This window comes from Ostrea edulis, chromosome 3 (genome assembly GCF_947568905.1).
Source record: "Ostrea edulis chromosome 3, xbOstEdul1.1, whole genome shotgun sequence".
Taxonomy (NCBI): domain Eukaryota; kingdom Metazoa; phylum Mollusca; class Bivalvia; order Ostreida; family Ostreidae; genus Ostrea; species Ostrea edulis.
Genome location: NC_079166.1, coordinates 5,706,462 through 5,733,187, shown reverse-complemented (window position 1 = coordinate 5,733,187; position 26,726 = coordinate 5,706,462). Strand labels below are relative to the sequence as shown.

At 32.8% G+C, this 26,726-nt stretch overlaps 1 protein-coding gene and 1 long non-coding RNA gene across 2 annotated transcripts; one reads left to right on the top strand and one right to left on the bottom strand.

Annotated features, from left to right (window-relative positions):
* Window positions 1–1,387: 1,387 nt before the first annotated feature.
* On the top strand, window positions 1,388–6,139 carry LOC130053153 (heavy metal-binding protein HIP-like). The gene is made up of 3 exons (XM_056159816.1): window positions 1,388–1,522; window positions 2,245–2,271; window positions 5,848–6,139. Exons 1-3 carry the CDS (start codon window positions 1,396–1,398, stop codon window positions 6,099–6,101), a joined length of 408 nt encoding a protein of 135 aa, XP_056015791.1. The 5' UTR covers window positions 1,388–1,395; the 3' UTR covers window positions 6,102–6,139.
* A 3,625-nt stretch (window positions 6,140–9,764) lies between these two features.
* LOC130053152 (uncharacterized) lies at window positions 9,765–12,868 on the bottom strand. The gene is made up of 3 exons (XR_008801647.1): window positions 12,724–12,868; window positions 12,045–12,169; window positions 9,765–11,091 (listed from the first exon to the last, which is right to left on the bottom strand). It is a non-coding gene; the product is annotated as an uncharacterized LOC130053152 (long non-coding RNA).
* Between the last annotated feature and the right edge of the window lie 13,858 nt (window positions 12,869–26,726).

The following is a 26,726-nucleotide window of genomic DNA, read 5'->3' as shown; positions in this document are numbered from 1 at the left end:
ATGTAATCTACGTTTCCTTATCATTTAATGTTTATTTGCCTCTGTATACAAAATCAATTTCTTTTTTAAGCATAATATTATATATCACATGTAAGCCAGAACGACGTACCTGCCACATTTGTTGCTTGAAACTCTGTCTGTAGGTTGTTTGTTCTTAGTGTAACACACAAGTTCTTTTCACCGTTTATTCACAGTTGTAGTGTAATATAATCAATCAATGAATCAATGACAGTGCTCCTATAAATATAAATAAATAAAAACACATTACGATTTGTGCTAGTGACTTAACCAATGTATAAGATTTGCTTGACCTCAATCATATATACAAACACATTTCCTACACAAGGATTCATATGTAGTACATATATTATAAACATGCATAATTAGCAACATGAGCACATTGCAATTGCAAATTAGAAAAAGGTTGCGAATACGCAACGTTCACAAACCTAAACAAGGCACGCAATATCCGGCCCAAAAATGGCCACCACGACAGGTCAAGGTCAACGCAATACACTGATCACCTACATGTAGACCTATTAATAAAATAAACACTGTACATGTACTGAAACACACATATAACTCGAACACCGTTGTGTCACCGAAGTACATGTATGTAAAACTCAATTATATTCTCCCATTAAGTATAAATAGAAAACATTAAGCTATAACCTAGTTCTAAAATCATATATGTCTGATTAAAGAAAATGCTAAATATCGAATTCCCCTTCCTATATACCTTACACACGATATAGTGAATCTATGCGCTCAAAATATTCACTGACAAGTTATTGTGTACTTGGAAATGACAAACATGTCACCAAAAACTTACACAACATCAGACACGTCTTCGTTGTTCTGTATCTCGTGCAAAAATACCGCCAATAGCAGGTTCTATTATTACACACACTGATCAATCACTGACCGTCTTTATAAGTGTGAAAAATATTAAATGAAATTATCTTAACTCACCAAGAGATATTTTTACCAAAATTAATCAAATATAATACTCTTAAAAGTCAATTATAATTAATATTGCAATAATAATCAGACACACAGAATACCAAAAATATCTACGTAGTTGCAAAGTCTCATTGGCGCAGAGGTTAACCCCTATCGTCCATCACACGCGACCGCATCTCGGCACCCGGTTCGAATCCCATCCGATACAATTTATTTTTTTCATAAAAAATGTTCTCCCCTTACATTAGGTAAAATATATACAAATGTAAATGAGATGTGATGTACATTACAAGATACATTCTACATGCGTCAAAAGGGAACACACTGCATGCGCCTACCATTTATTTAAATTAATCATGAACATAATATATCTTATGTCTCAATTATCTACACAGGGTTCCAATGCTTATGCATATGGTGACATTGGTCTTAATGGTTATGTTGACTGAACTGTATGCAAAAGAGAACACACAGGACTTCATCAGTAAATACAACAAATACAACACCGTTTGTCGAGGAATGGGATACGAACGAAAAAGTTGCAAAGGAAAATATCCTGGTATTCATATGATTATTTTTAGAAGAACAAATATATTTGAATATATCTTTATTACTTATTTCGGTATGGGTTTGTTGAATTCCTGACTGAAATTTGCAAGTAAGCAATCAAAAACGTTGTTCTAATTCAATTTAATTAACAATTTTCCTTTGAGCCATTCTGTGTCATTTCATAACTTCATGTTTTACCCACTTAAGAGCCATTCTCTGTAACCACTTAAAAAAATTCCGCACGCATAGTCACCGATTTTCACGAAACTCACCTGAATTAAACACCTATATAACATATTCAAGAAAATATATTTAAAAAATAGATAGTGATCATGGTTGCTATGGAAACAGGTACAATTTTTATCAAGATTGGTTATTTTCTAGAACTTGGTAGTTTTGGCACAACAGTTGAATATAAAACATTATGAATAGTCTTAAAATTCTAATTTTCATATTAAATTATAAAACAGATCCCATATTTTTCATTTAAGAAAAAAAATGAATAATATAAGTGATTTTTATAATTGAACAAATCTGAAAAATTGTGTTTAAATTCAATGGTTTTTATGTCTTAATAACTTTTATTTGCATCCATCTCAAATAAAGTGACACAAGTTTTTAAAACAACTAATTTATGTTCTTCATAAATCTAAACTAAAACTGTTGGGAATCTGCCTATTCCATACAAGTTAAAGTGAATGATTTATGGGGGAAATGCATTCTGTAACCAAGAGTTATTCCCCTTTGAAACTCTTCAACGTGATAAGGCAGTACAATTACATAGAAACACAAATAATATGGCGGGATAATGTCTTACTGCATGCTGACAGAAGTTTAAACGAAGACATGTGGCATTCAAAATATTCTCTCCACTCACCCACACGAAAGAAGAAGGTGTGAGAGACATATCTCTGAGTACCAGTGTTCTAGTAATACAGGTAATTATTCTATTTACTTTGAAATCAATTCACAAGTCTAGAATTAATCAACTTGATCACAATCATTTGATGTCAAATGTTTTCATAGACATTGTGTACAATTATGTATTTCTCTAGATCTGCCATAGCATGACACATGTATATGATGTGCGTGCGTGCTAAATATTCACCCTCCAACTCGCCACTGCTTCAGTTGTATTGATATGACGTCAAAATGTAGACTGTGGCGTCACACATTACAGTACTTAGATTTACTTAGGCCTAATGCAGCACACTTTATTCTGTAGGGGATCGTATGACTAGGATATAATTGAGATAATAAATGCAAAATCGTTATCATTATTTGTTTTATAATAGAATGAAGTAATAGAATCATAAAAAAAAATCATAGATATTTATTCATTTTGAAAAATACATGACCTTTCGTTATTATACATATAATTACATAAAAGAAAAGAGACGCCCTGTTGTGATTAAGCTATTGATCCTTTCATTTTTCTTTCTTTTTTTTTTTCTTTTTTTTTTTGCATTGATACATGCCAAAACATTGAATAAGCTCTCCTTCGTGAAATAAAGTAATGGGTCATAACATTGAATTTTATCTCTAATCTTTTCTACTTGTATTAGTTCGGGGGTTGGGGGGATATACATGTACAGATACTCAACTGAGAAGTGAATTGAGGTGGGGACACTATTCAGGTTTATTAGACATCCATGTATTAATTATTCTTTACTTTTGATGATGCTTTAAAAAAAATTATCAATTCTATGAATAAATTCAATTAATTAAACAGAAATGAAATATTGTAGAAATACCAATACTGATACACCTTAGCCTATGCGTGGGAATTTACTCTATTTTTTTCTTTTCTGTTCAGCTTGATTTTGTTCTCATTTTACACATGCCACTATAAACAAAATAAAAGTATTTATTAAGGACATACAAGCAACATTTCTGTCATTTTCTCTGGATTTTTTCCCATCTTCTCGATACAAAGAGCTATTGTATGATTTTGGAAATAAATTTAAATTTTATATTGTAGTAATATTACTATACTTATATACCGGCCTGGGTAGCTTAGCGATTAGATAACCTATATTGTATATTAATGCAGGGGTCCTGGATTTGATCCCTTCTTTGCTAAAATATATTTGTACTGTACTTATATATACAACCTGTTGTAATACATAAATTTTGATTGCAACAATTAGAAAATATTAAAATACTGGGTACCGGTATGCTATCTCTAAAACAGACATGGTAATACGACGTACCCCAAGATTTTTTTTGTAGAAACGAGACAGAATGCACATTCATGAAAATTGATATATATTATTGAGAAACGTCGCATAAGTCCTCAAGTGATAAAACACCGCAAAACAATTCTCACTGTTTTGAATATTATAATTAACCAATGTGATGATTAACTGAGGTCATATAATTACCTTAGAGTTTAGATAAAACTAAATCTAGATAAGAATACATATATTTTGAGTAAGTTATTACCTACCGTTAGAAAAGAGTTTGAATAAGATTTCAAACACATAATTTAAGGAATACATAGTACAGCCACATGTAGTAGTAGATGCAGATGACATGGGGAGAACAAGTAGTACATTTTAGATGGGACATAAGATTTTGATATGCTTGCATATATTCATCTTGGTATTTCTCTTAAAATGAATACTATTTATTGATTTTGTAGGAAGTGTCATATTGCCATTTTGGTGGGGGTCAAGTCAGAAGCATCAGTGTATGTTTGATGCTTATGTTGCCTCAAAGGATATGAAAGGATGTGGTTCATTCAACCGGAAATAATTTCTATCAGGACAGCAGATCACATTATATTTTAGTTGCCTTTATGCTATTGAGAAGACGATTAGCTATGATGACTATATATGCGCAAAATTAGAAAATGAAAAAGATTGTGTGTGTTTATCTTGTCTATTTTGTAATATATGATTCTAAAATAAAGGTATACCATTTATAATAGGATACGATTATGAAATATTCATCATCGGAACCCACTGCTTAAATGCCGTAATTTAAGCGCCGAGGATAGGGGTGGGTGGGGGTGGTAATTCCTCATGAATCAATGATATTTTTAATTACAATCTTTATGTATCCTATTTAGTTTATTTAACTTGAACAATTTTTAAGATCAATGATTCAATTTCAATGTCAGACTTAATTCGATTGGCAAGGTGAACAAATTTACAGGATAGTTTGAAATATTCAAAAATGCATTTTTTAAATATGGTAGTTATTTTGATGAATTCTAAAGATATACAATGCAATTTTTGATACATGTACAATACACAAATAGAAATCATGCAGATTTGAAGAAAAAAATTAAAAAAAACAACAACTATGTATTGATTTAATTATCTGTTACAAATTAAGAGTTTTTATGATTCAAGAACATGCATGATGTATTACAAAATGAGATTTACTTGAAAAGAATGTGAACATCAAGTTTGCTGTTTTGTGATGTTTTGTTACCATAGCAACAATGTAATATGAATTATCTATCAGTATTAATATTTTATCACTATAACATTGACTTCAGTTGAATCTGTCTATACAAGCATTTATTTTTTTTGGGAGGGGGGTCTAAAAATTTATTTATTTTGCATGGATTTCGAATTTGAAAAGAGATAGCAATTTTCGTTTCCATGACAACCAACATGAATTTTGATACTAAACTTGTTAAAATTTAAAATCTAACATCAGTATCAGTCGGTTATTAAGATTATATACTTTGAATACATAGAAAATTGTATTTTGAATTACATTGAAAAATGAATCTCTAATGTCATATCATGACGAAATGCATAATGTTGTTTCCATGGAAACACAGCTTAGATGGTAGATTCCCAAACATGTTTCATTGTTCAATGATAGTACTAAATCTAATGTATGTTGTACAAGCATTTATAGATTTCAAACTGAATGCAGGAATTTTTATCCATCATTCAAATTTGCCTCTAAATTAGCTTTTTCAGAATGTATCAAACGACCCTCTTTTCCAGACAGAATGAAAATAGAACAGAATTATTCAAACTTTTAACTAAATATCAAACTAAATAATAAAAATGCTATATATTATCATTTTATAATCATTAAATAAGAACTGAAACAGCTTAATCCAGCATAGTTGAATAAAAAATGTCATTTTTCATGTGAAAATTGACTCTTTTGTGACCCAAAGGGCATGCGCGTGTTACCATGGCAACAAGGTTGCATAGCAACCAAATTATGATGGTTTTACATTACTTATGCCAGATTAAGTCGATGTGCCAAATTTGAAAAAAATCGGTGACAGTGCGTGCCGGACCCCTTATATAAATATTTAAGTGGTTACAGATAATGGCTCTTAAATCTATTTATAAACAGGAATCGTAGCTTTCCATGCACGGATGTCCTCCCATCAACAAAATATCGGTAGCCAGGCTGTAGTTGTATTTGGGAAAGTAACTCTAAACTCTGGATCCGCCTATAACGGTAACACGGGGATATTCACAGCACCAACAGATGGCATTTACTCCTTCACATGGACTATTTTGACTACGCCTGGGTCAAAATTTATCACTGAAATTGTCATCAATGGAAATATAGTTGGTTATGATTATGCTAACGGTAAATCTTAAGGTTCTCACCACGACTCTTCCTCAACCCCAGCAGTGATTAGAATGAAAAACAAAGAGAAAGTCTGGATAAGGACACATGAAGAAATATTTGATTCTTTTATTTTTCCCATATATTTTTATATTTACAACCGAAACTCGGAGAATGAGGACCAGTTCTTGTATGCAAATTTCCCTTCACCACCATATGTTCTTCAAAGTAACAAGAAAAATTATTTTCCTGTCACTTTCAATTTGATATTTAGATATATCGATGTTTTGTTTATTAACAATAATAACTATCATTTATATGTCGATTCGATGTATCCCTCTGAGCTCGAAATAAAAGACACCACAGAGTCGTCCACTTCTGCTTCATACTTAGATATTCAATTGAAAGTAGACATTAACAGCAAACTGACAACTCAACTGTATGACAAACCGGATGATTTCAGCTTCTCCATCGTCAACTTCCCATATTTATCTAGCAATAATCCATTATCACCTGCATATGGTGTTTATATCTCTTAATTGATTCGATACACAAGAGCTTGTTCTGCGTATGGTCAGTTTTTGAATCGAGGCAAGATACTGGCAAACAAGTTGATGGTACAGATGTTTCAATAGTATCGATTGAAGCCAGCATTTCACTAATTCTATATTCGTTATAACGACCTAGTTCGTCAATACATTCTATCATTGGGTCAAATTATTTCTGACGTGTTTCCTACCGATTGTTAGGTTGTTCTTGGCACACTGTGTTAACTATGGATAACTCCGTTTACCTGATCAGAATATAGGGCTCACAGCAGGTGTGACCGGTCGACAGGGAATGCTTACTACTCCTAGGCACCTGATCCCACCTCTGGTATATCCAGGGGTCCGTGTTTGCCCAACTATCTATTTTGCATTACTTATAGGGATTATGACATTGATCAATGTTCGTTATTTCATCCATAGAATGTTTTTTGTAAAAGTATAGACCTTCAACGTTTTAATAGTGGTCCATCAGCATGCAAAGATAGTTTAAAAACTGGAGAAAAACACAACACTCTGGAACCATGTTTCGAAAAAAAATGAGACAGAAAACCAAGTTGTTTGAAGTATATTTTGCAAGACTGCAGCGCTGTCTGCACTGGAACCAGGTACATTTCCTAAAACGTTCTACTTTACCATTTATCCATTCGCGCATCATGCGTTCACCGTGCGCTCTCCGTGCATTCACCGTGCGCTCTCCGTTTGTTCACTGTACGCTCCCCGTTTAGTTTCAGAGTACTTGTGGGTAAAATCAGAGTGGTGCTTAACAAACTAATTCTTTGGATGACTGATCACTAGATATGAAGATTTCTTTTTTCCACTTTTACTGAAGAATCAACTGTTTTTGGTGCCAAATAGTCCAGTATCTAATGTATCGTGAGGAATGGCTGTGTCAAACGTTAAAAAAGTAATATGTTTTCATGCTCTTGATTTGGAAAAAAGTTTTGCGATTTCAAATTTGATATGTATAGAATTGTTTATAATCCATGGAATTTACACAATTTCAAGCATATGTTGTGGCACAGCACACTTGAATTTATTCACAGTTGTTAATATTTTCTCGATGAGCAAAGATAGGGCGCGGTGTTTTGTGAATGTTAGCAATCCAGTATAGGTATGGTAACTCATATCCACCCATTCCATTGGCTGAGGTTTTAAATGTATGTAAACCTGAAGTATTATTTTGAAAAATTTCGTCTTTTGAAAGGGCAGTTGGACGATAAGTACGATTACGAAAAGTGTAATGAATGCCAAGTTCGTTTAGAATACAGTTGAATGATGAGCCTTCCAAACAAAAACAATGTTGCTACAAAGTTTGTCAGCTGGAACCAGAACATATTCTTCATATAACCTATCGAATTGTTTTTATTTTTTCTGGTTTACTAAACGCTTATGAGGAATAAAAAAATGAAAGTTAGACAAATACTATTTTAAAATGTATAATGTTAGAGAACAAGTTTATGATTTTGATGAAATGCTTTATAGACAAACGTAAGGTACGGTGTTGGGGACTAAAGTTACAGACTTATGCAACATAACACAAGGGTCAAAAATTATTCTTCAATATACATAAAATGGCAACGACATATGTTATTACCAACCATCACTGCTTGAAAAAACGGCTTTAGAAAACTTTACTGCAGTTGTAAATTTCATTAAAGGTGATTCAAAAGCAAGTTCATCTTTTGTATTAAATTTACTTAAAGTAAATATGTAAAGTTCATCTTTGCATTGGCTTTACAGAAAGTAAATCTTTAAAGGTCATCAGTAGATTACCTTTACTAGACGTAAATTTGTAAAGGTCATGTTTGTTTACAAACTTTACGGAAAGACGACCGTTACTAGTACTAAAATACAATTATTTATGTACTTAGGTTCTATCATAATAAACCATATAACGGGCATTTTCTGCAGTTGTCCATTCTTGCGGATAAAGAAAATCCACAAAAAGTATCGCACTTTCTCTCTCTAAAGAGATAGAAATGTAATAAAACCGCAGAATAAATTCTGCTACCTTTTCTGGATCGAATCGTAAATTTCCATCCGTAGGAAATGTCCCTTATACGATATGTTTAGGGTAGGACTATGCGCAATTTCACACACACATATATATATATCTGTGTGTGTACACATATGCCTTCATTTGGTAGATCAGCATTTTCATATCTATTTATCCACTTTTTCAATCCCGTCATATTGATACTAATGTATGAACTTCAAATTATTCTACAGTAAAAACCAAGAGGCCCATGGGCCACATCACTCATCTGAGTCACCTTGGCCCATATCTGAAGAGTTTCCATTTATATTTGCATGTAAAACCTTAGTCCCAATTGTGGCCCCAACCTACCCCTGGAGGCCATGATTTTCACAAACTTGAATCTGAACATGTCAGGAAGCTTTCATGTAAATGTTAACATCTTTGGCCCAATGGTTCTTGAGAAGATTGTCTCTATATATTTCTATTCAAAACTTTGATTCCCTATTGTGGCCCCAACTTATCCCCGGAAGCCATGATTTGAACAAACTTGAATCTGCACTATGTCAGGAAGCTTTCATGTAAATTTCCACTTTCCTGGACCAGTAGTTTTTGACAATATTTTTAAAGATGTTCCCTATATTTTTGTATGGAAAACTTTGATCCCCCTTGTGGCCCCATCCAACCCCCGGGGCCATGATTTTAACAAACGTAAATCTGCACTATGTCAGGGAGCTTTCGTGTAAATCTCAGCTCTTCTGGCTCATTGGTTCTTCATCAGAAGATTTTTAAAGTCTCTTGATTACAAAGCTACATATGAAGTATCAAATCAATCGAGCAAACAATATGACCTGTAGATGTCTACAAGATCAGTGTTTGACATACACTCACCCGCTATATCCCCTCTTGCAATGAATTGTGAGGGGATTACTATGAACTAGATTTCACACCATGTTTATATAGATAACATCACTTTCACTCTATCCACCTATTTCAATTTCCGATACACCAGTGTTATAATTTACTTGCGCATCTTCATTATTTGAACATAGTATATATTTACTTTACACCAATTTCATGTCAATTATTTGAACATTGTATATTTACTTAGTACATATATTCAATAAAACAACAGAATTCAAAATGGTGAAACCACATAACAAAGATTCATTCATGCTTTTGTGACAATTACAAAAATTAGCAGACATTTTTTAAACTTTAATACTAAATTTGAATATGGATTATACAAATACCAGGTAAAATATGTTTTTAAAAAAATGGAAATAATATTTGTACATTGCAGCTTTGGAAGATAAAATAACAAAAAAGCACTGCATGAAAAAGTGTGCCAATAATGAACAAAATCATGAAGGTGGATATGTTATGTTAAAAATGTAAAAAAAAAAAAAATATGAATATGTATCAACATGTATATTGGATAAATTTAATGTGTTTATGTGTCAAGCTTCACACTTGAACAAATGTGTGCTGACTTCACAAAGCGGTATTGTGTATTTGGTAATGAAGTGGCTGTATCAATACCATGTGCTCTATGTGTCAAGCTTCATACTTGAAAAAAGTGTGTGCTGACTTCACAAAGCGGTATTGTGTATTTGGTGATGAAGTGTCTGTGTCAATACCATGTGCTCTATGTGTCAAGCTTCACACTTGAAAAAGTGTGTGCTGACTTCACAAAGCGGTATTGTGTATTTGGTGATTAAGTGGCTGTGTCAATACCATGTGCTCTATGTGTCAAGCTTCACACTTGAACAAATGTGTGCTGACTTCACGAAGCGGTATTGTGTATTTGGTGATGAAGTGGCTGTGTCAAAATCATGTGTTCTATGTGTCAAGCTTCACACTTGAAAAAGTGTGTGCTGACTTCACAAAGCGGTATCATGTACATGATGCCGTGATAAAGTCAAAACAGTGCCTTACGTTAAGTAAATGAATCGCGTTTGTGAATATATGTTGTCCTTGCCCGAAACATTTATGCATAAAACTATGTTTTCTAGACTGCCAACTGTGTTTCCAAAAATACAGGAATCCATAAACATAATATCACATAATGTATGCATAGCAAAAATACATATCATTGTAACGGTCTAGTGGTTCGATCACTGGATCGTGAATTTATCTTATGAGATTACTGTTGTTGTAAATATAATTTAACAGACTCAACAGAAACAATTGTTAAATGTCGACTATATCAGAATATGTCAGATGATCATTTGCGATGAACTTCACATGAACATACATTAGTGCTTCACTTCACAAAAAACAAGTGTTCTGAAAAATTGTCTAGTGTCTAACAAAAAGGTACAATATAGTGCTAATGTGACTTAATTTACGTTCTGTATTTCCTATAATGCATTGTTTTTTTTCAAAAAACTAGGTATTTCGTCAATAATCATCTCCAAGGCAACTCTTATCCAAAGCTTCTGCTATCAAGTATCTCCAATGTGAGTTCTGGTATGCATCTTCTGAGGGCATTGGTTGCTGAAAAATATATAACATACATTAATGATCAATGATATACATGTTTCAACATAAATCTTCAATTTTGTGAAATAAGATACCACCTTACAATTATCTTCTAATAAACATATAGTATACAAGGACCAGCTATTTAGATTTTCCTAAAACATTCACTGATCTGAGAGATTCACTAGTCCATAACTTTAAGGTAGACCATCCATAACTGATCTATTTTGTATCTAATAAATGGATGGTGGGATTTTTCTTACCTTTGTATCATTTTGAAGGGTTGGTAAAATCAAAATATTCTACCACGGGATTTTTCAAAATTTTGATTACTAACCGATAAATCACGCCTTAAAGTTTACATTGTAGTCTGTGGGAAAATCATATTTCATTCAAATAATTTATAATACGATTTGACTTTCATCCAGATATTTTGGTAAAAAGTTGCACAAACTTACTCTTTTATCAGAATATGATTTCAAATTAATAGTTTACCACAGAAATATTTAGAAAATCTGGGTTTTTTCCCGCTCTTATTTTTTAAAGGGCAGATAACTGTTCAAGAAAAAAATTTAAGTAAAAAAAAATCAACTTCTAATCTTTAACTAGTCCGAGAATTTCGTTAAATTCACTTTCATAAAACACATTCAATTTGCTTTCAATCATTCCTTCCAAAATGTTTTTATTGTTATACTTTTAAAATATTTTTTCTGCTTGATACTGCTGGTCTGACGGACTACTGGAGGCAAATGATGGGTGCAAATTAACTAGTCCACCCCATAAACTTCAGATCCGAGACCTTGGACCACTGTATTTTAACCCCATGACATATATAATATGAACCATAAATTATTTATGGAGCATTATCAATATACACAAATTAGAATTAACATTTGAGGACTGGACTGTAAAATATATGTATTGCAGAGAATACACTGTGCATCTGAAATATGATACTTAGTTCTCACCCATTTCAAAATGACAACTCTGCCAGTGTCCACACGATCTTCTTGTTGGATCAGATGCTTTTTCTTACACACTAGTTTGCGAGTCTCAGGACTGACGGGCCATAATGCATGTATGATCTCTGGCACTGCAATAAAACAGCACCTTTTTACTTGATAATTTCCATTTTACTGAGAAGGACATTATGATAAAAGTAAACATACAACTTCATATGACTGTAAAATGTAAATCATCAATTCTTTTCACCTAACCACAATGTAGCTATTGTAAAGATGATGATCTGTGAGCTATTCTCCCAACTGTTGGGCACATGATGTCTATTGGCTACTCGCTTGGCTGTCATTTACCAATTTTGTTTCAGCCATTTGCACAACCGTCGCGTACTTATTTCATATGAATGTGGCGACATACACAACAGTCGTGTACTTCTTTCAAACTGGCTGTCTTCACGACTATGACCAAACCATAATAAATAGAATTACTACCTATATGCATATCAGGTGGTCATGTAACAGTACTATACATATATAATACACCGGTTAATTTCACTGCCATATCCATGATCAGCTGATGATAGGAGACCATAAGTGACTATTCTAAAGTTTAAGTAATAAATTGGTGTCGTTAATATATATGTACTATGTCATCACCCTTGCTGCGTTTTTTTAAAGTGTGACTCACCTCTCAGGGAGCCTCACTGCCTGCAACTTTGAAAATTTAGATCCGCCCTTGATGAAATAACCACACATTAGGTTGATACAAGTTGGCACTCAGTCACAAGTCACAGAAACATTGAGCCCATTACACGTCTCAGACGCTCTAGGCACGGAGTGTGTACACCGTTTACATCTAGCACCAATCGCTCAATGCAAGTAGGCCATATACAAGTTCGGCATAGCCTGGGCCACATGCTCATGATCCTGGGGTCAGTATTTCCCTTTATCTACAGGCCCACAAATACAATCAGTTAGATTGTGAAGCAATATGGCCCAAAGGATCTGAAGCTTCATATCAAAGAATAAAAAGTAGCATTATGGAATAGCAAGCTATTTTACTTACTTTTCTCCCTTTGTCTTTGTTCTCCCATTTTGGCGGATTATCTTGTTTACATCCCCATGATGCATTTCGGTCCGGTAATCACATTCATTCCTTTGGTAATTCGGTCTATTATTTTATTATTCAATTTAATTCAATACTTTTGCATATTCCTGTGAAAGTTCGGTAAGATCTTATAAAATGTCTAAATGATATAAATTTGGATCATCCCAATCTTTTCCCCACAACACTCCTCATTGAATCTCACATGGATCTGAACTTTTGTTGGATTCATCGAATTAATATTTGAACGAGTTAGCAACTACGTTGTTTACCTCACCATATTTGGTGCATTGGAATTCAGATTCCGAGAACCAATCAATTTAAAACGTGCTTTGTGCGAATTGCGCTGTTTATTAAAATGTGGAAAGAAGACACAGAAAGGGGTTTTTATCTACTGAGATGGAGACTTCCATCGATCGACTTCGGGAGACCAGGTAGGTAGCTGACATCTATTTGTAAACAAGCACTTATTATTACTATTAGAAAGGAGAGTTACTCACTGTAACAAAGACTTTTGACAGTCTAATACATGTATAGTATTGGTTATATGTCGAACGTTAGTTCCTTTCAGAGGACGTGTTAACGTAGGGTTGGTATTACATAGTGGATTGGTATAAGTACATTGTATGATTGATTAATCCGAGTTTACTCATACATTTTCTGTCCATTTCCACTACAGTTCTGTATTACTATTATCTTGCATGTACAGTGGCTGATCTGGAATGGTGGTGCTCCCCACTTTAGTTGAATATTTTTAACAAAAATGTAAATTAATTTATTATGTGTCATTATCTCCTCTGGGGACGAAAAAGGTACATTTAAATCCCTGTGAAAATTTTCTAGATCCGCCTCTGAATTCTATATAGTGCAAGTACAAGCGAAACAATGGACTAATAACTGACTTACTTCTTAGCCGTATTGCGGAAAAATGTAAATATTCATCATCATATAATATTATCGCATCTTCAATTTCTATTAACAGGTTCTTTTTTCAATAGCCACCACAAACTAAAATATTGAAAAATAAAGGGAGTGGAGCTACTCAGCACTTCAGTGAGGTAACTTTTGAATTTGATATTCTATATGTAATGAAAAGTAAATATTTGTAGTAGTTAAAGCTATATGGACCATGCATATCGGCTTAGGTAGCTCAGTGGTTAGAGCACCTGACTAGTAATGCAGGGGTCCCAGGTTTGATTACTGGTTCGTTCATACATTTGATTTCCTCTTTTCCTTTATTACATTTAAGTCCAATGTCTTGGTATAATGAAGGTAAACATTAAAAAATAACCATTAGTTTTTATTTTGTAATTTAGCAAGTTAAGGGACAAGATGAAAAGCTCAATGTCTTATGAAAATCTTAATTGAAATAGTTTGGGGGAGGGAAGGGGGTAAAAACTCCCACAAGTTTCGGTCACTCATCCACTATTCTATTTATTATAATACAGGAATAATTGCAGCACTTCAGCAGGAAGAAAGTGAGGAGGACTGAAGTGACTCATTGAAAATTTGGAAATAACATTTATTACATTTTAATGAATATTTAAAATAAGAATTAGAAAATGTATATAGTCTTATTTAGTACTATTGTGTTATTGCATGATAATCAATTTGGGTCAAAACTGTGAATTTTTTTTTTATCAGACATTGAACTTTTGATCTTGCCCAGGCTAACAATGTGTCATATTTATCTGTATGCATCTAATATACCAGTATATATATGTAATATTACTCCAAATTTTTATTTCAGTTCAACTGAAATTTGATTTACAAGAGTAACTTGGAATAAGACAACATTATAATAAAGGAGGACAGGTACATGGTTAAAATACTCTTTGTTTTAACGATTACAAGCTCTCAAAGTAATTCAATACAAATCAATCATCTGAATATAACTGGAAGATTTGATGCAATGCACATTGAGTTGTGTATATGTTTAATATTAAAGTTATTAACATACGATAGTCACCATTTTTATTTTTACATACATGTACACATAAAAAAATCTAAAGTAACTAATCAATTACATCCTCTAAAGTACATGTAATCTATTGCAATCGATCACAGGGCAAAATTGACTATACTCAATTAGTAATCAATTACACAAAATTGCTTTAAGTAGCTGATTATTGATCGATTACATTTTTGAGTAATTGTGACTGGTCGCAGTAGCTCAGTGGTAGAGTGTTTGTCTCGTAACCGGGAGGTGGTGAATTTGAGCCCCGCTCGTGGCCATATCAAACCTAAGATGTAATCATAGGTAGTGATTGCTCCTTTGCCAAATGCTCAGGATTTTGAAGTGAGAATCACGGGTCTTTCGGATATGACCTTTAAAAAAGAGGTCCCATGTCGGGGCAGGCGTTGGCATGTTGAATAACCCTCACTACTACGTCCATAAGCGTTATGCATATGTTTAAATTTGTGGTACTTCACCTACAACCGGTGACGTCTCAATATGAGTGAAAATTTCTCGGTGGGACATAAAACAAACAAACAACCCATGCCTGTTCCAAGTATAGTACAGTTTTTATTTTCTGTATAAATATAAATTTTCATTTTTAATTACAGAAACCAAGAAATAGACCATTTCCAAAGAAAGTGGACAGAAGGGAAGAAGAAAAAGGTTACAAATTTTAAAAAATCCAAGTGTGATAATGGAATGATGCCAAGCGATGAAGAAGATGATGAGGGCTTCTTGACATGCCGATATTCATAGGAAAGCAACTCCTTTAAAACATACATAGAAATTTGTCTGACAAGAAGAAATAGACTCGTCTAAACAAGAACTGGGGATCTATAAAAGACAAAGACAAACCCAAGGCTGCAGATGAGTTCTTTTGAACATTTAGATGAGATCTTCATTGGGACTTGGACAATAAGCCTATTTTCTGAATAAATACATATCACAATATTTGTACCATGATCCATTTTATATTAATCTGATTTTGAAATTTACAAAAGTGTTTTTTATTACAAATGCAAATTTATCATATCAACTATGTAAAAATATATTGTTTTTAAATATGATATTCGAACAAATCAAACTTTAATATAGTGATTGTGAAATATGTGACTGTTCTTTATACATTTATTCACTATCTTGAATAATTGGTCTGAAATTATTGTTACAGAAACTTTTGTAAATGTTTTCATCTTAAAGGACTAAAGCCAAAATTGCATGATTTGGCCCTGTCAATCTTTGAAAATAAAACTTTATATTTATAGAAGAAATCTTAGGCCAGACTTTAATTAGAAATTATACTATTAATTTCCATATCGAGTTTTGTGCAGGAAACAGCACGAGCGTAATTATATGCATTGAAACCGGATGCGGTATGTCAAAAATACCTATTTTTATAGAAATTCTAAACTTTATTTGATAAATTTTTATGGGCGCCACTCTTGAACCACGATGATATTTTATATACGGTTATACCGTTATCTGAGAAATATTGTGTATTAGTTTCGTGTTGGTTTACGTGCGGCGCCATATTTTATTTGATGATTTTGAATTCTTGAAACTTGCCTAGAATTTTCCGGATTACCGTTTTAAGTGGTTAAATTGGGCAAGAAATTTGATAGTTTAAATGTGTTTTGTCATGTTGCGAATCAAACAGTAATGAATTCAATGTTAATGTTGATTATCACATTATTTATCGAATCTCACTCGGGTTACGGTGATCGAAGATATGGAATTTCCAATGCGATAAAAATAGATCCATATAAATATACTGGTTTCAAAGCTGTGAAATTATGAGACTTTGCTATGGTATTTTTTCTAATATTAGATGGATTAAGCAATTTCATGTACTTCACTTAAGGTTTCCTAAGTAAACATACGCACTAGGCCTAGTGAACACTTTCCAAAATCTTTGTTCCTCAGTTCCTGCATAAGGAATGACGTCGCCTGTCAAGCTGACGAAATTAGTCAGCTCTTCATAACAATGGAGTTTAGGCTCACGGGGGTTTGCTCCAATCGGAACACGCTCGGCCTGTCGGTTACGGAATGGCCGAGTTGTTACGATTGGGGCTTGCTCTCATTAAAACAATACATGTATTGTAAACAATGCTTTATTTTAGCTAAAATATAATTATTTGATTAAAATATTGTTTTAAATGGTAGGAATTTAAACCCTGTAGTTTACTGTAACCATGGGAAAATCTGACGGGAGACAACTCTTTCAAGCTTCTTAATGGGGTGCCCTATGGGGAATTTTTAAGCAAATCTATAGGCTAATACCATCACAACTAGTTTTTCAAGGATAAATTCCTAGTAGGGAATGGTGTTATTAGAAATGAAAAGCAATTAAATCATTGAATTACAAATACATATTTCAAAACTAAAATGATATGCGGTAAAAATGAATAAATTAATTTAAACTGAATAAACATATAGATAAATCATAAATGTGGATAATTAAAAATACAAGGGTATAAGTACATACACAAGAACAATAGCTATCTAGTAGATAAAAAGAAATAAACACACAGTAGACAAATGAATAGTATAAATACTGTAGATAAAATAAATACAAAAGGGGGGGGGGTCTCGGGGCCCGGTTGGACCTCTTGCTTTCGTCAGAAAATTGTGCTTTAAAAAGTACGAATAACACATTTTGAAGGTGACCCCACCCTTGAAAATCAAAACTAATGGTAGACCCCCCCCCCTCCTTTTAAAAAAAAATCCTGGATCTGTCCCTGACATATCAAATAAATATAAACACACAAGAAGATAAATAATTTGACTAAATAAAAGCATACGGATAATAATAGAAGAAGAAGAAAAAAAAAACAGGAGTAAATAGATGAATGAGCGAATGGTTAATAAACATGAATATATTATAAAGTATATTAAACATGAATACATAAATGCATCCCCGATAAATAATAAAGATGTGTTAGTAGCATATTTAAATGGAAAATAAACAACAGAAATAATTCAAAGGCATGGGGATATGAACTTTAAAATGAGTACAGTAATGAAAGCCGATAATTTCTTTTATTATCATTATTATTACGATTATCATTTTTATTGTATTTTCATATAAATGACATCGGGCGTAAAAGTTATTGATAGTATTGTTGGTACTAATCTAATTTTATAATACACAACATATTTTGTAAACTTCATCCAACCCTGTTTCATAATGCTACTGGCTCTTTGTGTCTAGCATCTTTTTTCAATGACAGATGGGTGACATCTGTATTTATATACCGAAAGGTAGAAGTATATAGGAAAAATAATTGGTTTATATAATTCTCAATTTGACATCAGATAAAGTGTTAATCGGGGATATATGCATTTGCTCGATCAAGATATGGGGCTCACGGCGGTTGTGACCGGTCGACAGGGGATGCTTACTCCTCCTGGGCACCTGATCCCACCTCTGGTATATTCAGGGTTCGTGTTTGCACAACTCTATTTAGTATTGCTTATAAGAGTTATGAGATTGATCACTGTTCGTTATATTCGCCTTTCATGCATATGTTAATGTTTTTAGCAGAATCGTTATGTACCGAGATTCAATCTCTTCATGAAAAATAAATTGATATCAACATCAGTCTTGAAGTTCACAAAAACTTTTCCGAGACACTATCTATACTGTATCAATGTAGCCTAATGTCATCATGAATTTTGTTCTAGCCAGTAATTGAAGGCATAATCACCAGGGTGAATTTCAAACAGAGAGATATTGTAACGATTGAATGACAAACACAAATCGGACTCAAATGCAGAAAAACTCACATCATAGATTTTAAAAACCTAAGCAATTTATTTACCAAGAAAGTGCCTAAAAATTTTCTACAATTCAGGAGTTTCAGCGAGTTGGGCTAGAGTTTTAATGAACACGGCTACATTCTTCTTTTATTAATTCATTATGCACACCTTTCGTCAGTATTGATGTTTTCTCTTAATTGACCGATATACATATTCTAGCACTTGTGAGTTTATCATCTTTTGAAGCTCACTTGATACTTTTCAAATATTTTTATTAGAGATGTCATCGAGTATTCGACAATCACTCGGTCATACCGATCATGGACTATTTTTCACAGTCGAGTACTTGTTAGAATAGCTTTTTTAAATAATGTTCATAAATCCTTACAGCTATATCTCCCGAAAAGGGGGAGAATGTTCGCGACTGTGAATTAAAACTTTACCTCTCCGAAAACTCGTACCCTGATGGCATTAATCCAATTATTTGATGGCATTCCTAGCTGGTGAGTTTTTGTTCGTGCCTTCAGAGAGAATTTTTTTCATCGACTGGACAATTGGGAGACAAAACTTAGAAATAGGCTCTCGTCCAATATTTGTCGACCAAATTATTTTTGGTTTTGAACAAGAATATATTGTACATGCATTGGAAAAAAACCCTTATACATATGTTTACATGATTCTTTTTATGCCTGAGTACACGTACATTTTAATTGTTGCTTGTACAGCATTTCCGTATCAAATAAAAATTATCGTGGTGGATTAATTACGGTTATCGACAGCCTTTCGTCCCCTGTCGTGTACTTGGCTATCAAGGTGCACCGAGGTATGACTCATGCATGAATTAGGTACACTTGTACCATATCAGTCCGTTTTTTGACTGTGTGATTGACTATCGCTCGACTAAAGCGTCCGAGTAAAATTGACATCCCTAAGTTTTATGTTCTGATGAATGTTTACATGTAACTATACTTGTCCAATTGAAACTTAAACTGGCATGTATATAAACAGTGTGATTCGATAAAATAACAGGTTTGTGATAATATTTTTTTTAAACATGATATTCATTAGTTATCTAATTTTATGTTACTCATATTTTTGTTCTTGAATTGCATTAATTTTTTTTTTCTTAGGAAAGCATTGCCCCCTCCCCCGTAAATCCGCTAATGATTACAACACCCTTGTGGAATCTTTGTGAGAATGTCAACATATCAACTGAATATGAACGATACAACACTGGCATCCTCATTGCATTTCACAAGCTTACATGCAAAACACAATGCTTTTTCCATACAATGTCATATTTATTATCAAAATGAATACTCATTGTATCTGAAAATCCACGAGGAAATTTAATGAAGAACTTAATAATATTAAATGATACAGTTTTTTCTCCTTTACGCCATTCGAGTAAATATTGACTTCGTTAATTAACTACCTTAGCAATATAACGACGTCAAAATGACGTTACAATGTAAATGCATTCATTTCATTGCTATATTTAGAAGCCCGTAGAAAGAAAATGCGTAGAGGAAATCGGATAAAATTAATTGATTTAGAAAGCAAATTTTGTAGCCTTTTGACCCCCAAAAGATTTTAAATTTTGGAAACAGGGCCATTTTTCATGATTTCTGGCTTTAGTCCTTTGATGTTTTCATCACATTAATCTTCAAATGAAAATACTGAAAAATGATAATTTTGATTACAGGCAATTTTCTTTGTGAATTGACAATTTGAAAAAAGAGTAATATGACAAGGACTTAATTGTATTTTAGTTTGAATAAATATTTTTATATGTACTAGAAAATATCTTTGTTCGTTTACTTTAAATAAGAAAAGCTCATAGAAATCACATTTTTTGTTCATTTTTGATTAATCTTAATTTGATAAGTTGAATGAAAGATGACAAATGATCAAATTTACTTTTAAGTAATGATTAAATTTACTTTCAAGTAATGTCAATTAAGAATAATTAAAGATGAAATTTACTTCCAAGTAAAGCCAGTTAGGAATATTAAAGATGTGTAATGATGAACTTTACTGTCCAGTTAAGTCAGTAGAAGTTAACTTTATGACAAGTAAAGGTGAAATTTCAGGATATCATCTTTCTGCTTAACTTGATTAAATACTAACTTTAATGAACCTTAAAGTCCCTGAAATTTCATATTTACATTGAAGTAAAGCTAAGACAATGTGGGACATTACATTACCTTTAAGTCAAATTAAAGTTAATGTTTACCAACTTTGCCTTAAATCAGTAAAGTTATTCAAAGGCAATGTAAATATAAAATTTACATTGCCTTTACTTGCTTTGAAAAGCCATTTTTTCATGCAGTGCATATTTGATTACCTGTGTAGGATGCGGCGATAGTTACATCAGACAGGGGAAACCTTAATATACCGTATGACCGTTCACGAACAACATATCAGAGAACCTAAATATCAGTATATCAATGAACACACTAGATATTACACCGAAAAGATAAATCCAAGCTCAAACTGTTTTTGCAATTTTTTTTGTGAAGACCGAACAGAAAAAGGTGAAACCAAAGAAAAAGTATATATTCATAAATGTAAGCCTTACTTAAATTCTACATATCTGGGTTTGCAAAGTATTTTAAATATTAATATCTTCATGCTGATGTGCATGCAAATTAAAAATATATATAATTGCAATGAATAGTTGCCCTTACAAAATAAGAAGCTCCTCAGTTATGAAAATATGGAAACTTCAATACATGACAATACTTCATACTTAAACGACATATTGCAGGTTTCCAAAGTACTGTAACGTCCGGACGTTACACTTGAAACTGCTTTGAACAATCTGTCAGGATGGTGCAGTTCAAATATTGATAAATTGTTTTTATGACACCAGGTACTATTTAAGTACCAAAATAAAAATAAAGAGTCTGCTTCAAGTTCCACGATGTATTCAATTACAATAGTCCTTTTATTACAAGATAAATGAATTAAATAACCTCCTCAAAATAGCATGAATTAATTCATTCCCTCTCAATTTCTCCCCAAATAAATTCAGAACTCAAGTAAATTCACAAACATTTACTTTTGTAAAGTCTGATTCAGAGATAACTCAGAATATGCGACTTTTAATATAATTACTTACACTGATTAACAAAATCTATATTGATCAGATTCCCAAATTATGGAAATATATGATCTCTTAATCCCTTCAAAGTCCTTATCAATATTTCAGTCAGTTTTAACTCAATTACATTCCAAAATGACTAAATAAACTTACATCTTGAAAATTTAGCAAAATCCCAAACGTTTCTTTAAAACCCAAAGTTGCAGACAAACCGAAAATTAACGGATTCGTTCTGTTTATACTCCGTTAAAATCCGTTTAACCAATTCACTCAACAATTTCGTTTACTAAAGATATATTTCGTTTGCAGTAAACGGAAAACGTTTCATACAACATAGTCCCATTGTTAAATCTCACAAATAATTACAATTATACAATTTAAATACTACTTTTCATTCAACATCCCATGTATCAACATAAAAAAATAGCGTTTTGTTTACTTACAATGTCAACGTGCTGAAATTCACAGGGTATGACTATTAATAGAGGTGAAATCCAAAACAGCAATTTGACCCGGAAGTAGAGGTCAACCCATAAACTATCGATCTAAATACTAACAGACAAGTTTATGCTAAACGTTGACATAAGAATGGAATTAAGTAATGTATCTACCTCAACAATACTAAAAATATATCAAACAGTCATGGAATGAATCAGTAAGTGTAGTAATAACAATATTTACTTGTAACACTAAACAGTGAAAGGTAAAGCACGTGTGATATTTCAGTCTGAAGTTCCTCAATACAGTTAATACGTAAAACATGTCATTTCAATAATCTAGTAATAAATAGAATAACATTCATCAAAGTCTAAAATGAAGTACCTGAGAATAACTTAGTATTGCATAATGTAGGTTTCCTGTAATTTACAACTATAAAACAAGAACAATGAACTAAATTCAATATTTAGCACTCAAATTATTAAGAACAATAACAATTAAACAGAACTCTACCGTACATATAACCATATTCAATTTATCTTTCTTAGGCATGTAATAATTGATTCTGATAGTTAGTTCGCTGGGACATTGCGATATGTCGTCGCAATACATATTTAATTTAAAAAAAGATCCCATTAATTAGTTAGGTAGCCACGTGCTATAGGGACGTCGCATGCGACCTTTTTCGATCAGCTGAGCGTGAAAGTAGTGTTAAATATCTTTAAAACGCAACTTTTATTCATTATTATTGACCATAGACATAATTTATTTCGAAGGTGGCAATTGTATCAAGTCTTATCATCCTACCGTATACATTACGCTTTAACCACCAATACATACAAATGACGAAGTAAATATCCAAGAATGTAGCGAGTGAAGCGATTGATGAATGAATTGTGAGTAAATGTTTACATGGATCACTGTCTAAACATTGATTGGTAGGGTTATACCTTTAAACATCTGTATTTTATGTTGTTTTAAAATAAAATCTGCGATTGATATTTGGTTTTGGATTAGAAACGTATGATACATGTTATATCGTATAAATGTATCCTTTAGTTAATGTCCACCCCAAACACTACCGTCATGGACACCTGGTTGGAAAGTGTGCACTGTACCATTGTAGCTCACGTACGAGGAACTATAAATAGTTTACATAAAAACAAACCTATAACTAGTTTAACTTACTTTTTTAAATATGTATAAATAGTTTTCATTACAACGTCATGCCTCTGGAAATTTTAAACAGAAAAATGATAATAACAAAAATATCAAAATTCACAGTAGAAATCACAATATTTTTTTTATAATTTTGATCTACATTTTGTTAGAAATTGAAAGCATTACATTATCTTCTTAATATCATGAGTTCATATTTTTTTTCTAAATTTGACACCACTATAATTCAAATGTTAGGAATTACAACATCTTGTTATTTACGAATGCAAGTTGAAATATTTTCGATCCCTAAAATTTGTCAAACCACGACATTTGATGAACTCGGACCAAAAGCAGATGTCACAAGGTGACGTTTTATTCTAATGTTTATTTTATGAAATTATGAAAAACAGAACATAATGTATAAACTGTATCTGTGCTAGTTTCTTTACACCAACTTTCTAGCAGTTTTAATGGGTATCTATCCAACTGCTTTTAGGACAACTACACAGACAAAAGCTAATGTTTCGTGGAAAATTACTCGTGCCGACAAAATTACACGAGTCTTTTCCTCAGACCTTCTTTCGAAAAATCGAGAGGCAAAAAACGTAGTCCACAACCATTTTTCTGACAGCTAATACACCCTTATGCAGCAAAATATCCACTCTAATCAATGCAACGTTATATATAAGCGTTTGATATGATAACTGGCTTGTTGGTCAATTAAATCGAATTTGTTGATAAAATGTCTATCAGCTGTGTTCTGATCTAACACACAATATCAGGTAAAGTATCGAAAGTAAATATACATATTCCTGCTGCAGATTTTAAATATAGTCACTTTCAAGCTCACAATCTACGAAAAAATATATCATTTGAAACAAATTTAAAGTCATTTTTGAAGTGCAAAGAATTGATTCGGCTAGAATGTTGTAAGAACATGTGGTAGATTTGACAGACTTTTCTGTATCATTGCAAAATTTTGTTTTTAATAAACATAATTAAATCCATCTTCACACATGATTCATTAATACCTCACAATGGGGCTCTTCTATAATTACATTCCTTAAGCGTTACAGTTTAATATGTACCATATAATCGAATCATGAAAGAAAAATATTAGAAGAAAATGTGAATATCTTTTATATGTACATCCCTGTGAGCTCAAAATAAAGGACACCACAGAGTCGTCCACTTCTGCTTCATACTTAGATATTTTATTGAAAGTAGACATTAACGGCAAACTGATATCTCAACTGTATGACAAACGGGATGATTTCAGCTTCTCCATCGTCAACTTCTCATATTTGTGTAGCAATATTGCATTATCACCTGCATATGGTGTTTATATATCTCAACTGATTCGATATGCAAGAGCTTGTTCTGGGTATAGTCAGTTTTTAAATCGAGGTAAGCTACTGACAAACAAGTTGATGGTACAGGGATTTCAACAGTCTCGATTGAAGTCAGCATTTTGCAAATTCTATGGTCGTTATAATGATCTAGTTCGTCAATACAACCTCGCATTGGGTCAAATGCTGACGTGTTCCATACCGATTATTAAGCCGTTCTTGGCGCACTGATTTTGACTGCAGATAACTCCGTTTACCTGATCAGGATATGGGGCTCAAGGCGAGTGTGACCGGTCAACAGGGGATGCTTACTCCTCCTAGGCACCTGATCCCACCTCTGGTGTATCCAGGGGTCCGTATTTACACAACTATCTATTTTGTATTGCTTGTAGGAATTATGAAATTGATCACTGTTCGTTATCTTCACCTTGCATGTACATCCAATAGTTTAATTTCAAGATTGCGTGAGATTCTCGACACAGTATGTATATTAAATGTTGGATTCATCAATCACTTTACTACTGTTACATTTTAATGAATCTCCAGGAATACATAAAAGGGGCTACTAAAATATCAAGCAGCACACAGTCGGATTCTGTATCTATCTATATTACAAGGTAATAGACAGAAATATCGGTGCTCAACATGTAAGTATTGCAAACACTATTTTCTATCGTCTTTTCCTCTAATTATAAAATGAAAGGTGAATATAACAAACTGTGATCAATCTCATAACTCCTATAAGCAACACAAAACAGAGAGTTGGGCGAACATGGACTCCTGGCTATACCAGAGGTGGAATCAGGTGCGTAGAAGGAGAAAGCATCCCCTGTCGACCGGTCACACCCGCCATGAACCCTATATCTTGATCATGTAAACGGAGTTATCTGTAGTCAAAATCAGTGTGCAAAGATCGGCCTGCATGCATCGAGAGGTAACTCTATTTATGATCGGCAATGCACAATTGGTGGGTAGAAAAACATATACATTTTCTAAACGAGCTGTTTCTTTCGGGTATTGTCAGCTGTTATATACAACAACCTATTCAAGGCATTACTAAAGATGTGGATTACCCAGGATTTGCTTTCAGGGTGATACATTACGTACATGTATTACCAATAGAGAATAAATACGATGCATTTCCCTCATCCTTATCATTTTATTTGAGAAAAATATAATACTTGGTAAAAAGAAAAAAAATACGTTTTTATCATCCCGTGGATTTATCTAATACTGAAACATGAATATCCATTTGCAAAACAACCTATCTCTCAATCAAATACTGTCTAACTTTTCATATCAGGTGTTCTTCATATCTATTAATTTTGACTGCTGTTTTTCCGTTTGCTTGAACAAATGATAGGGCTGACAAGGATTGTGAACGGTCGAAAGAGGATGGCTGCCCTTCCCGAGTTCATGTCCCCAGGTCCAGGTGTCTGTGTTTGCCCTGCTGTTTTTTTAAAGGATTTATGAAATTGATCACTGTCAGTAATTATCGCTATTTCCTGAAACAATATTGTGGTCCAAGACTATCAGAACTAGAAACATTAGCTTCTTTAGTGATAATGCAATGCCTTGATATCTACTCAGCATTTTGAAACACTTTGAATATGACGTCAGGTGAAAGGTGAAGATAACGAACAGTTATCAATTTCATAACTCCTATAAGGAATACAAAATAGAGAGTTAGGCAAACACAGACTGATACACGTATATCAAAGTTTGATCCAAATTCACAAAAAAGCATGTTCGAACAAAATTATTGTGCTTATATATTAAGTGTATATATATTCCAAAACAATATTGTTTTAAG